The 14,489-nt window shown below is 44.6% G+C and overlaps 3 protein-coding genes across 5 annotated transcripts in view; 2 read left to right on the forward strand and 1 right to left on the reverse strand.

The window, feature by feature from the left end:
• The window catches only part of LOC134089371 (centriolin-like), a 9,091-nt gene extending 4,579 nt beyond the window's left edge, over positions 1-4,512 (reverse strand). Inside the window, exons 1-5 of the mRNA XM_062543812.1 lie at positions 4,463-4,512; positions 3,521-3,701; positions 3,167-3,294; positions 2,861-2,991; positions 1,652-1,793 (exon numbers count right to left, since the gene is read on the reverse strand). Coding sequence (XP_062399796.1) covers positions 1,652-1,793; positions 2,861-2,991; positions 3,167-3,294; positions 3,521-3,680 — 561 coding nt within the window. The 5' untranslated portion in view covers positions 3,681-3,701; positions 4,463-4,512. The remainder of the gene's footprint in view (positions 1-1,651; positions 1,794-2,860; positions 2,992-3,166; positions 3,295-3,520; positions 3,702-4,462) is intronic.
• A 385-nt stretch (positions 4,513-4,897) lies between these two features.
• LOC134088417 (uncharacterized) lies at positions 4,898-8,568 on the forward strand. Its single transcript, XM_062542374.1, has 4 exons — positions 4,898-4,955; positions 5,398-5,506; positions 6,044-7,129; positions 7,218-8,568. Exons 2-4 carry the CDS (start codon positions 5,467-5,469, stop codon positions 8,039-8,041), a joined length of 1,950 nt encoding a protein of 649 aa, XP_062398358.1. The 5' UTR covers positions 4,898-4,955; positions 5,398-5,466; the 3' UTR covers positions 8,042-8,568.
• Positions 8,569-10,973: 2,405 nt separating this feature from the next.
• LOC134088416 (uncharacterized) lies at positions 10,974-14,489 on the forward strand. 3 transcript variants are annotated; one of them, XM_062542371.1, is made up of 4 exons: positions 10,974-11,098; positions 11,661-11,777; positions 11,959-13,086; positions 13,175-14,489. In XM_062542371.1, exons 2-4 carry the CDS (start codon positions 11,738-11,740, stop codon positions 13,957-13,959), a joined length of 1,953 nt encoding a protein of 650 aa, XP_062398355.1. In that variant the 5' UTR covers positions 10,974-11,098; positions 11,661-11,737; the 3' UTR covers positions 13,960-14,489. The 3 variants fall into 3 exon arrangements, with proteins under 3 accessions (XP_062398355.1, XP_062398356.1, XP_062398357.1); XM_062542372.1 differs by having other exon boundaries at positions 11,041-11,108; XM_062542373.1 differs by lacking the exon at positions 10,974-11,098 and having other exon boundaries at positions 11,700-11,777; positions 11,963-13,086.

A 14,489-nucleotide genomic window follows, 5' to 3' on the forward strand; every position in this document is an offset into this window, starting at 1 on the left:
AGACATTTACACATACACACACAGAAACACACACACTAACACACACATATATGCGCACACACACACACACACACACACACACACACACATATGCACACACACACCACAAAAAAACAAACACACACACACACACACACACACACACACACACACACGGTGAGACATTTACACATACACACACTCACACAGGTGAGACAAGCATATGCATGTAGGAACATATAGAAATCAAATGACGGTAAATGCACCTTGCACCACACACAGCCAAACAAATACACAAACACATATCATGCCAAAAACTGACTAACTAACTAACAAACATACTTATTTCACCTAAATAATTACCAAACATCAACAAAAGGACATGTTTCCATTCTGACTGCTGAAATATCCATTTAAACCGCTCACAAAAAGTAAGGAAACTTGACTTTGGCCCATTATATCTCCCCTTTAGTAATACCAACCAGTAAAGTGTTTCATATCATTTTTATCGTTGATTCATCACCTTTACAATGAGGTATAGCTTGTAAGCATAGGGCAATCATGGAATGAGCAACACAAGCAAACGTGTAAGTAGTGCCAACGAAAAATGTGCCAAAATGGCCTGTATGCTATTGGAATTCACCTTTGTTACTTCAAGCATTGACGATTGCACTCTCCCACAGAAATGAGGAAAACAAAACATGTTAGGCATACATTTGTTCATTTTACACTCAGTGTCGGGGTCCTCAGTAGCGTGTAGAGGATCCATATGCAGCCACAACAGCTTGGCACCTTCTTCTCATGCAGGTCACCAACCTGGCTACATTCTGCTGTGGGGTGACATCTCCCTAACTGGAAAGACAGACCTTGTTCATCATTGAAAGCAATCATCATGCAGTGAGATTACCGGGATGAGATTCTGGAGCCAGTGTCAATTCCATATCTCCAGAATATGGGACCAATTGCCATCCTCCAGGATGATAACGCTCCCCCATAGAGCTGGGATCATCAGAGTACCTCCAGAATTTGGGAGTGGAGAGGATCTAATGGCCTGCCGTGAACACTTGTGGGATCAGCTTGGCCATGCTGTACGTGCCAGAGTCACCAACAAAACCAGGTTGGTTGACTTACAACAGATCCTTATCGAGGAATGGAATGCCATCCCACAGCAGAATGTAGCCAGGTTGGTGACCAGCATGAGAAGAAGGTGCCAAGCTGTTGTGGCTGCATATGGATCCTCTACACGCTTCTGAGGACCCTGACACTGAGTGTAAAATGAACAAATGCATGCCTAACATGTTTTGTTTTCCTCATTTCTGTGGGAGAGTGCAATCGTCAATGCTTGAAGTAACAAAGGTGAATTCCAACAGCATAACAGGCCATTTTGGCACATTTTTCGTTGGCACTACTTACACGTTTGCTTGTGTTGCTCATTCCATGATTGCCCTATGCTTACAAGCTATACCTCATTGTAAAGGTGACAAATCAACGATAAAAATGATATGAAACACTTTACTGGTTGATATTACTAAAAGGGAGATATAATGGGCCAAAGTCAAGTTTCTTTACTTTTTGTGAGCAGTTTATATAGAAACTCTCTCTCTCTCTCTCTCTCTCACACACACACACACACACACACAACTACATTCAAGTAGCACTGCCAGCTGCTCACCGAGGAGATGCTGTTGTCCTGCAGATTGAGGGTTGTCAGGGAGCGCAGTTTCTTGGGCAGCCACAGGGGGACGCTCTCCATCAGATTATAGGACAGATTGAGCAGCTGGAGACTCCCCATGTGCTGAAGGCCCTCAAGCTTCCTGAAGTAGAACATAGTGGAACATAGTCAAATAGTAGAACATAGTAGAACATAGCAGAACATAGCAGAGTTCACTGTGTTCTACTGTGGGAGAGGGGTGTGTGTACCGTATTGTGTTGTGGGAGAGGGGGGTGTGTACCGTATTCTGTTGTGGGAGAGGGGTGTGTGTGTACCGTATTGTGTTGTGGGAGAGGGGTGTGTGTGCACCGTATTGTGTTGTGGGAGAGGGGTGTGTGTGTACCGTATTGTGTTGTGGGAGAGGGGTGTGTGTACCGTATTGTGTTGTGGGAGAGGGGTGTGTGTGTACCGTATTGTGTTGTGGGAGAGGGGTGTGTGTACCGTATTGTGTTGTGGGAGAGGGGTGTGTGTACCGTATTGTGTTGTGGGAGAGGGGTGTGTGTACCGTATTGTGTTGTGGGAGAGGGGTGTGTGTACCGTATTGTGTTGTGGGAGAGGGGTGTGTGTACCGTATTCTACTGTGGGAGAGGGGTGTGTGTACCGTATTGTGTTGTGGGAGAGGGGTGTGTGTACCGTATTGTGTTGTGGGAGAGGGGTGTGTGTACCGTATTCTACTGTGGGAGAGGGGTGTGTGTACCGTATTGTGTTGTGGGAGAGGGGTGTGTGTACCGTATTGTGTTGTGGGAGAGGGGTGTGTGTACCGTATTCTACTGTGGGAGAGGGGTGTGTGTGTACCGTATTCTGTTGTGGGAGAGGGGTGTGTGTACTGTGTACTGTATTCTGTTGTGGGAGAGGGGTGTGTGTGTACCGTATTCTACTGTGGGAGAGGGGTGTGTGTGTACCGTATTCTGTTGTGGGAGAGGGGTGTGTGTGTACCGTATTCTACTGTGGGAGAGGGGTGTGTGTGTACCGTATTGTGTTGTGGGAGAGGGTTGTGTGTGTACCGTATTCTACTGTGGGAGAGGGGTGTGTGTACCGTATTCTACTGTGGGAGAGGGGTGTGTGTGTACCGTATTCTGCTGTGGGAGAGGGGTGTGTGTGTACCGTATTGTGTTGTGGGAGAGGGGTGTGTGTGTACCGTATTGTGTTGTGGGAGAGGGGTGTGTGTACCGTATTGTGTTGTGGGAGAGGTCAAGCTCCCTGAGTCTGTGCAGCCTGTCCAGTTTCTCCATCTTCTGAATGATGTTGCAACTGAGATTAAGCACCTGCAGTCTCTCACACCTCTCCAGATTCTCTATGTACTGAGAGAAAACACACACACAACACACCTATGTTACAGTAACACACACACAAGAATGCACATATGCCCAGACATGTCTGTGTGAGTGAGTGTGTGTGTGTGTGTGTGTGTGTGTGTGTGTGCCTGCCTGCGTGTGTGTGTGTTAAGTATAATGGTCATTACTCCTGGCATCTCACTTTAATTTTCTTGTCACTTTTTGTCCCACAAAGGTTGAGAGTCTGGACAGAGGAGAGGTCATCTTGTTTAGTCACCCTCCTTATCAGGTCCTCAGTGATGTAGCGAACTCCAACCACTCTCCCATCGTCTACATTCAAATACCAGACATCAGTATAAACCATAAATTACAACAATTAGAAACTTGAATCTCGGCTTCACTGAAAACGAGGATTACCCTCAATGAACTTCCTAGTACAAATAAAGGTTGGATGACTGAATGAATGAATGAATGAATGAATGAATGAATGAATGGATAGATGAATTAATTCATTCATAAGCTCTAATTTCTATCTAGATAGTGATTCCAGAAGGACCTGGGAGGTGATGTTCGTCATCGCTGAGCGCTGCGCTGCGGAGAGGGTGGTCCCCCTGTCCTGTCAGGTTAGGGACACTGGGGGACCCAAGCATGCGAGCAGGAGGAAGGCTCCCTGCCCTCCGCGGTGCCCGCTTCACGGGCAGCTTTGATGTTTTCATGGTACACTATGCCATTTCACGCTGAAAGGGAAAAGAAGGTGGGGAAAAAAATAGAAAGTCTATTGTGTGTCTTACTGATGCATATGGCTCATCAGGTTACGGCTTTGTTCCAGGCTTCACTAAAATCATCAAGTGAACTGAAAGACAACACACGAAGTATCCTCTATGCCTGTATTTATCAGCTTTAGACTAATCAAATTAAATATTTTTTTTTTACATGAAACCGTTCTTTTACATTCTGATTTGGTTTGGTTTCCCTGTTGCTAGCTTTAAGACTGGACGAGCTGTGCAAGCTGAGTAATAAACGATACCAACGTCGAGAGCAATGGTAACGACTAGGTATTAACAGACAACAAACAACTTAACAGCAAACGTATGAAGGATGCAGACCATCGTTTCCGAAACGTTACTAGCTGACAGACAAGCAGCCTTTCTCACAGTGTCGTTAATCATTGAAATGCTTCATGCTGCTATTACAATGGTATTATCAGAAAGTTCACGTTCAGAATGTCTTGTTTTGTTTTCAGAGTTAGCTAACATAGAACCTAGCTATGTTGTCCTCACGTTATTCGGTTCGGACCATAGACATAAACAGAACGTAACTAGCATGCCATGAGAGCTACAGTCAGAGTTAACTTGGGATCTTTATCGATAACTAATTTAAACATCCAAAGAATAACGTTATTCTAACACACTGCCTTGTTATTCATTATGTTGCATACTGTGCCATGTTGTAATGTAGGTTCTTACCGGTCGAGGATTAACGTTAGGTTAGTACTTACAGACAGAGGATAATATCTCAGAAACGCATGGCCAATACGTATGGTTTCCATAGCAACCCAACACACAAAAAGAGAACTGTTGACCAGTCTTTCCGAGTCAACATCACAAAGTTTTAAAAAGATCCACTGAAACTTAAATTATTGTTTTAAATAAATGATGCCGATAAGCTATTCGACAGTTTCACCAAGTCAATATACCAATATATCAGTGAAGGACAACATCACAGCGTTTTTAACCATGTGACTTCAGAAAGGCATGTTCTGCAACATGAGGCTTGAGGTACCCTACACGTAGCTTTTAATCAGTATTATGTGCCTTATTTGCACAAACAAATGTATTACACCTCGGAAACAACTTGTGTGCTTTCGATTAGACTTGGTGGGAACTGGATATTTTCAAGACTTAGTGTTCCCGGTCGGAAGGCTCATATGTGGAACGCACCCTGAAGTCGAAAGTATTGGTGGGAAGCCGAAAGTCGGGAAGAACCTCACTGTAAGTTGCTGTCGTAAACTGTAGCCTATTAGAGATACTCCTGTTTTAGTTATATGTCAATAAAGCAGTCGTATTCAGTATAGTAGTAGCATATAGTCCCACTTCAATGGCAGGTTGCTGCTCTTTTACGTTACTGGTGTTGGCTAGCTAGCTGACGCAAACCCGATTTCCCAACCCCGTGAAAGTGGAAAATCCCATTAAAAAAAAAAAAAAAAGAAAGAAATCACCTTAAAACACTAAAGGATTGTGAAATCGTTGATATGTTTACCTGTGTTAATTGTTCCTGAAAAATGACCCTATCTGTGATACACGTTAGCTTTTGAACATTATACAAAAATATCTAATGGAACTTTCCCACAGCATTAATATAGCTGTAGTGTTAACAGTGTGTGTGTGTGTGTGTGTGTTTGTGTGTGTGTCTGTCTGTCTGTCTGTTCCTCAGAGGGGCACTCCATCCCAGATTCTACAGAACACAGCCGACCTTACCACACATTTGAACTTGGGCCCAATTATGGCAAACTTGATTGAAGCTGGAGAATTTCATGCAATGGGTAAGATGATAACTAGAATAGAATACAGTATACTTTTTTGATCCTGTGAGGGAAATTAGTTTCTCTGCATTTAACCCAATTTAACCGAATTAGTGTAGCCTACACACAGCGAACACACAGTGAGGTGAATCCCATGGGTGAATCACATACTAACCAGAGCAGTGAGCTGCCTGCCCAACGAGTTAGGTGCCTTGCTCAAGGGCACTTCAGCCGTGGACTGGTCGGGGATTGAATCAGCAACCCTCCAGTTTCAAGCCCCAAGCCCTAACCAGTAGGCCATGGCTGCCCTAAAGATGATAAGAAAATGAAAATGACAAGACAAGATATGATTGACCAAGACTGTATTGACCAAGAGAAAATAGATCATCCAGCATAGAATGGAGTAATAACATGAACACTTAAATAATAGATATAATTGTGAAAATGAACAATAAACAATAATATAATTACTTGTGAACATTCAGTAATTATAATATAAAAATAGCAGTGTTATTGATGTACTGTCTGCTAACCTGTTATTATCATGTGTGATTTTAGGCAGCTGTCAGGAAAACACTGATGCCACATTTAACCAGGAAATCACAGATGCCCAACTCAGCCAATCAGAACCACCAGTGCCCCCATTCAGCCAATCAGATCCAGCAGCGCCCATGCCACCAAACGAGAGCTTCACCAGGAGCCAAACCGTGTTTTTGATTGACCTGATGCGGCACCACATCTTCAACGAAGGCGAAGGTCTCCCGAAAACATTACACGAACTGAACACACGACTTAAATCCGCCAAGGGCAGAAAGAAACTGCTATGGGAAGACGCAGCAGAGCAGTTGAGCAGCCATTTCACGGAGTCTTTTCTACCTCGAAAGGTGAGCCGGAAATGGAACACTCTGCTGGACGGATACACGAGGGCTAGATACAGCATGAGGAACATGGGGAAGGACACCCGCTTTCAGTTTTATTCAGAGATGGACGCGCTCTTGGAGAACCTGAAGGAGGAGGAGCATGATGTGATCCTGCCTGTTGTGGTGACACCAGTGGGACGAGGGCTGCGTAAATCTCCATCCCAAGCCTCTCGTAGTAGCAGTGTGACTGCATACAGGACTCCATATAGTGCTCCTCACAGGAGGTCTACTCCATACACATCTCCACTCAGGACTCACTACAGCACGGCATTTGTACAGTCGTCCCCAGTTGTGCAAGTGAAAGAAAACGAGAGCTTCAACAAGGACCAGACGTTGTTTTTGATTGACTTGATGCGGCAGCTCGTCATCACTGAGGGGGAAGGTCTCCCAAAGACCCTCGAAGAGTTGAATGGACGACTCAAATCTGCCAAGAAGCGGTTGTGGGAAGACGCGGCCGAACAGCTCAGCAGCCACTTCCTGGAATACTTCAACCCTGATGTGGTGGCCAGAAAATGGAGCAGTCTTGTTCAAGGATATAAAAACGTCCGAGACCGCGATAGAATCACAGGGCAGAGGAACAGCATGCGCTTCCAGTTTTACTCGGACATAGACGAGCTTCTGGACGTTCAACATGACGAGGCCCCCCCTGTTGTCGTGACGACAGAGAGGCAAAGCCAACCCAGCAGCACTGATTCAGCAGTCGCCGACAGTAATACAACAACAGGTTAGATAATAATAGCGATCCTTATCATGAAAATAGCAGTATTGTTATTGATGTACTGTCTGCTAACCTGTTATCATGTGTGTTTTAGGTAGCTGTCAGGAGAACACCGAGGCCACATTCAACCAGGAAAACACAGACACCCCACTCAGCCAATCAGAACCACCCATACCCACATTCAGCCAATCAGAATCACCCATACCCACATTCAGCCAATCAGATCCACCAGTGCCCACACTCAGCCAATCAGAATCACCCATACCCACATTCAACCAATCAGAATCACTCCTATCACTGGAAACCAAAGAAAGCTTCACCAGGGACCAATCACTGTTCTTGATTGACCTCATGCGCCAGCACATTGAGAATCAGGGCGGCGGTCCCCCAAGAACGTTCAAAGAGTTGAACAAACGACTTACTGCTATCAAGGGCAGTAAGCAAGAACTGTGGAAAGATGCAGCAGAGAAGTTGAGCGTCCATTTCAGGAAGTCCTTTTGTCCTCGGAGGGTGTCCAGGAAGTGGACCACTCTTGTTGACGGATACACAAAGGTTAGAGAAAATATGAGAACTCGAGGCAAAGATGCCACACGCTTCCATTTTTACTCTGAGATGGACGCCCTTCTGGTAGAGGAAGACGAGTCCTTCCCCGTGGTCAAGACCCCTGAGAGGCGAGAGGTGGTTGGGCCCGTGTTGCGAGGCCGTCGTAGCCGCGTGAGGGCATTCAGTGACGCGGCAGACGACCCCTCACCCCCTGGCACGCCGACGCCACCCTCTCACAAGCGCAGGAGAGAAGAGGACCAACTGCTGCACTTCCTGCGAGAGGCAGAGAAGGCCACTCAGCGCCGCCACAACGAGACTCTCACGCATCTCAAGTCTATTCAGTCTCTGATGACCAAGCTGTTAGACAAGCTGTAGTCGTTTGTCCTTTCAAAATGTCCGTTATGTTAGATGAGAAATTACACAGTGGCTTGTAGAGGTGACCTGTGAAAGTCAACATTTTCACTTTTAGAAAAGATACGCAAAAATGTACAGTATGTATGCACCAGTATATTTTCATATAATTCATATTACTTCATACAGTGTTCCGTAATTATAAGCCGTGGCTTATACATTGATTTTGCAAAATTTCATCAGCTATGAGGTTAATATGTGGGGCAGTTAATATGGTATTATTATGGTGTTGTTTCTTTTAACTTGCATTAACACTGTCTGGCTAATACACAAGAAATCCCTCCAAATCAAGCATCTGAGAAAGATATCAGGTAATATCCAGTTGCTGGAGTATGGTTTCACTTTGGTTAATAGCCACCTTGCTCTTGTTGTTTAAATGGGGACTTTTGTCCTTACGTATAATCTTGTGATCACATTTGGCTGCCTGACTGTAATTCACTTTAATACTTTAAACATTTCATGAATGCATTAAATCAAAATTATTTATGTTATTCATATTTCTATCATTTTTCATCCCTCAATGTATCCTGGTATCTAATTCTGGAAACAGCTTTTTAAAGCTTCTAATTCACAAAATTGTCTGAAGCAGGTTGGGTACATGCCAAATGTGGTTATCCAACCCAGCCATCTGTACATCAAACAAGGAACCGCCCAGATACATTAAACAAGGAACAGCAAGATGCAGAATTGCAAGCACACTGTAGTAAGTTGGACACTGGATGGCAGAGAAGGCCAGCGAGAACATGAGTTCTGACTTCTGAGCCCAGACTTGAGTGATGGAGGGGGCAATTCTTACGACAGCAGTGATGGAGGGGGCAATTCTTATGGGGCAATTCTTATGACAGCAGTGATGGAGGGGGCAATTCTTATGGCAGCAGTGATGGAGGGGGCAATTCTTATGTCAGATGGATTCTCAATGTGTTGTCCCTATCTGACAAGTTGTGTTGTTATTTTCAAGACATATTGTGTAAAAAATAACAAAAGCAACACATTCATTTTGAGAGTGAATGTTTCTTGTGATAGAGTGACAGTAATCCTACATACAAACTAGAAAAGCACTTTGAGGGCGCAAACCTCCGCCAAACGAAAACATAACCGCCTCCTGGATCCAAACGGTGTACGGATCACTCCCAAATTGATTCTTCCTTGGGTCATTTCAGACCTTCCCAGAAAATGTCATTGAAACCCATCCATAACTTTGAGTTATCTTGCGAACAAATGAATAGACAGACAGACAGACAAACCCGATGAAAACATAACCTCCTTGACGGAGGTAAAAATGTTCTTTATTTGACAGTATCTGACAGACAGGATTGTAGAGGGGGTTGAAGTTTAAATAAGTCATTCTTACGGCCTTGTGCCATGACTGCTAACTGCCCACTGCCCTCAACAACCTTTCACCTGTGTGTAACTATGGAGCTCACAAAGGGTCATGGTGGGAATTTATATTCTTATCGAGGTTGCTTATTTTTTTCAAGCTTTTATCAACGTCAGCAAGACCAATCACCTTCTCTAGCGAACAGAGGGAACTAGTTGGTGGTTACTACTACCATCAAATTCCAACACAGTAGGCCTAATCCTCAAGAAAGGTCAGCAGTGACAGTGGAGGTTAAACCTATTTGAGGTCAAGAAAAGCATACTCACACATACTGTATTATTATTTTATTGTGAGCACCAGCATGTTCTCTTTGACCTGCTGGTTCCGTTCTATTTGCCTTCCAAACTGCAGCTGATAACAAAATAGTGTAGTTATAGCTGCTCTGTCCATATAGTGCGGAGGACATGTTTAACAGTTTATGTGCGCAGCAGAGGATCAGGCTGGTTTGCCGGATTTTAAGCAACCCCTCAATTAAAAGCAACACTCTACCGTGCTCCTTTCCTTTGAGTGGCTACCCAAGGCGACTCTGCAGCCTGTAGGCCTACAACCTATTTTATACGGCCTATGCTGTACAACCAAGAGACAGGAAACCTTTCAGTGGCTCCTCTGATGACTCCGCAGCCTACAGTAGGCTATGTACATCCAACGGGCAATCTTTGTATAGTTGAAAACACCAAATACCTTTTTAGCCCACCCCTGTTATCCACCATCGTACTCAATCTCAGCTAAAGGCACACAGTCAACAAGCACCATGGAGCACCGTAGACTTCATATAATAAGACTCCCACATAATAATAATAATCACATCCTTGGACCCCCCATCTATCTACAAAGGCTGACCAGTTTTTACACATTTTTATGGCATACACGTCTATTATTTACACCAGTGTACAGTAGGCTATGTGTAGGCTACTACATGACTGCGCAAATTGCCCCTTGGGAATACATTTGTGTTTTAAATTTAATTGACCTAGGCCTATAGCCTATTGCGTTTTCTGTTCAGGCGAAAGTTAGGCTTATGAGGGAACGCAAAATAAAAGGGAACGCAGGAGCTGTAAAATAAATGTCCAACTCTTACAAAGAATTCAACACCAAGGACCTTCGTAGAACTACCTTTGTAACACTGTTATTTATTTGTGCTGCACGACTTCCTGTTGTTGATAGCCTAAGTGGCGCGTGGTGTACACCTATTTCATTTTTAATTCACAAATTTACAATCAAAAAAATTAAATAAACATGTCGACAACGAAACCCGAGTTAATGTTATTCGTTTTTAAAACATGAACTTACAGTTGCTAGCCTACAGCTAACGGTTGGTATGATGGGATCTTTAACTAATTTTAACGTGAGTCCGATAGATTTCATGAAGCTTCTGCCCTTTATTAGGCATTCTCTGCTTCTGCTAAGAGTTTGTCATGGTGCCTGCTCCCACGATATGAAAAAAACATGACATCGGAAGGCAAGGTTGCATAACTTGGACGACTGCGTTACGTTATTTGAGCTGGGAACTGGTAGTGTCAAGACTCAGTGTTCCCAGTCGGAGGGCTAATCTGGAACGCCTTCAGAAATCGGAAGCCTTGGTCGGAAGCGGTCGGTCGGAAGCCGAAAGTCGGCACTCGGGAGAACTGCATCGTTCTCGAGCAGTAAGTGATTGTGAATTAAATAACTGTTGTAACTGCTGCAGTGTTTGGTTGTACTTCTCCTGTTTTATTTGTGTGTCATTAAATCATTCCTACACAGTGCAGTCCCACTTCAATGATAGGTTGCTACTTGTAAAATGCGTTGTTACCAACTAGTGTTGTCAACAGGCTAGCTGACTACCCGACTTCCCAACCTCGTGAAGAAGGTGTTTGAAAGTAGAAAACCCATTTTAATAAATTTAATTAAGCTGTTTTATGATATTCGCCCTACAACACTGGTAAAGTGTTGTAACACAAATGTTGGCTTTATATACGCCTTGAAGTTATGTTACAGTTAGCCTAGGCTACTGTTTTTGATAATAGGTCTGACTACTGTTAGCATTTAACACTGTGAAGTAGGCTACTGTTTTGTCCCAAAAAAACATCAATGTACTGTACTTTCCCTTACTGATCTCTCTCTCTTTCTCTCCCTCCCCCCCTTCCCTCTGCTATGTGTGTGTGTGTGTGTGTGTGTGTGTGTGTGTGTGTGTGTGTGTGTGTGTGTGTGTGTGTGTGTGTCCCTCAGAGGGCCAGTCCATATCAGGTTCTCATCCCAGAAGACAGCAGACCTCACCACACATTGAACACACAAAGGGCCTAATCATGGCAAACCTGATCGAATCTGGAGAATTTCCTTCAATAGGTTAGATAATGAGACAAGATAAGACTCTCAGGCAGTAGATCTTGCAATAGAATAGCAATAATATGACTGGTTTAGGTCACAATGGAATCAATTAACTTAATTAAAAATAGTAATCTTAATATTATTAGTAATGTTATTCATGCTCTGTGTACTAATCTGTTATTTTCTATGTGTGCTTTAGACAGCTGTCAGGAGAGTTCTTGTGCCACACCCAGCCAATTAGAAGCACCAGTGCCCACATTCAGCCAATCAGAACCACCAGTGCCCACATTCAGTCAGTCAGATCCATCCATGCCCATGCCACCAAACGAGAGCTTCACCAGGAGCCAAACCGTGTTTTTGATTGACCTGATGCGGCACCACATCTTCAACGAAGGCGAGGGTCTCCCGAAAACATTACACGAACTGAACACACGACTTAAATCCGCCAAGGGAAGCAATAAACTGCTATGGGAAGACGCAGCAGAGCAGTTGAGCAGCCAGTTCACGGAGTCTTTTCTACCTTCCAAGGTGCACAGGAAATGGCACACTCTTCTCGAGGGATACACAAAGGCTAGAGACAGTATGAGAAATAGGGGTAAGGAAACCACTCGTTTTAAGTTTTATTCAGAGATGGACGCGCTTTTGAAAGACGTTGACGAAGAGGAGCACGACGTGATCTTTCCTGTTGTGGTGACACCAGACGGACGAGGGCTGCGCATATCTCCATCCCAAGCCTCTCGTAGTAGCAGTGTGAAAGCGTTGGCTAAGACTGCATACAGGACTCCATATGGCGCTCCTCACAGGAGGTCTACTGCATACACGTCTCCACTCAGGACTCACTACAGCACGGCATTTGTGCAGGCGTCCCCAGTTGTGCAAGTGAAAGAAAACGAGAGCTTCAACAAGGACCAGACGTTGTTTTTGATTGACTTGATGCGGCAGCTCGTCATCACAGAGGGGGAAGGTCTCCCAAAGACCCTCGAAGAGTTGAATGGACGACTCAAATCTGCCAAGAAGCGGTTGTGGGAAGACGCGGCCGAACAGCTGAGCAGTCACTTCCTGGAATACTTCAACCCTGATGTGGTGGCCAGAAAATGGAGCAGTCTTGTTCAAGGATATAAAAACGTCCGAGACCGCGATAGAATCACAGGGCAGAGGAACAGCATGCGCTTCCAGTTTTACTCGGACATAGACGAGCTTCTGGAGGTTCAACATGACGAGGCCCCCCCTGTTGTCGTGACGACAGAGAGGCAAAGGGAACCCAAGCCTGAGGCACTAGGACCCAGCAGCAATGATTCAGCAGTCGCCGACAGTAATACAACAACAGGTTAGATAATAATAGCGATCCTTATCATGAAAATAGCAGTATTGTTATTGATGTACTGTCTGCTAACCTGTTATCATGTGTGTTTTAGGCAGCTGTCAGGAGAACACCGAGGCCACATTCAACCAGGAAAACACAGACGCCCCACTCAGCCAATCAGAACCACCCATACCCACATTCAGCCAATCAGATTCACCCATACCCACATTCAGCCAATCAGAACCACCCATACCCACATTCAATCAATCAGTATCACTGGAAGTCCATGAGAGCTTCTCCAGGGACCAATCACTGTTCTTGATTGACCTCATGCGCCAGCACATTGAGAATCAGGGCCGCGGTCCCCCAAGAACGTTCAAAGAGTTGAACAAACGACTTTCGACTTTCAAGGGCAGTAAGCAACAGCTGTGGAAAGATGCAGCAGAGAAGTTGAGCGTCCATTTCAGGAAGTACTTTTGCCCTCGGAGGGTGACCAGGAAGTGGTACACTCTTGTTGAAGGATACTCAAAGGTTAGAGAAAATATGAAAACTCGAGGCAAAGATGCCACACGCTTCCATTTTTACTCAGAGATGGACGCCCTTCTGGTAGAGGAAGACGAGTCCTTCCCCGTGGTCAAGACCCCCGAGAGGCGAGAGGTGGTTGGGCCCGTGTTGCGAGGCCGTCGTAGCCGCGTGAGGGCATTCAGTGACGCGGCAGACGACCCCTCACCCCCTGGCACGCCGACGCCACCGTCTCACAAGCGCAGGAGAGAAGAGGACCAACTGCTGCACTTCCTGCGAGAGGCAGAGAAGGCCACTCAGCGCCGCCACAACGAGACTCTCACGCATCTCAAGTCTATTCAGTCTCTGATGACCAAGCTATTAGACAAGCTGTAGTCTTTTGTTACGCTTCTTATGTTAAATGAAAATCTGTTTGGCTTGTAGAAGTGACCTGTGAAAGTCACCACTTTCACTATTGATACAAGATACCTACAAATATTTCCCTGAACAGCTTGTTTTGTTTTTTTTTATTTTTTTTTTTGTTTGGCAAATATGCAACTAATGTTAATTCTGTTAACACTGAAAATTGATTCATGAAATTGATAAAGAATACTTATGAGTGAGTGAAGTCAAGGCCTCCTTCTCAATCCCTGCTTATGGATGGGTACCATAGGGATGTACATACAGTATGAAATCACTCTGTCTGTGGGTCATCAGTCAGGTTCTGAATACAACAGATACAATAATATATAAAAACCGAAGACATGGTGATCGAAATGCTTCTGTGAAATATCCTAGTGTTTTGACATCCAACGATATGTTATCAGATCCACATAGAGTGGAAGTGCTTTATGCAAAAGGCTTTCCTCCAAATCAAGCTTCTGTGAAAGATATCAGGTGATATCCGGTGGCTGGGGTGTGAAAGA

Source organism: Sardina pilchardus, chromosome 8 (assembly GCF_963854185.1).
Source record: "Sardina pilchardus chromosome 8, fSarPil1.1, whole genome shotgun sequence".
Lineage (NCBI taxonomy): Eukaryota > Metazoa > Chordata > Actinopteri > Clupeiformes > Clupeidae > Sardina > Sardina pilchardus.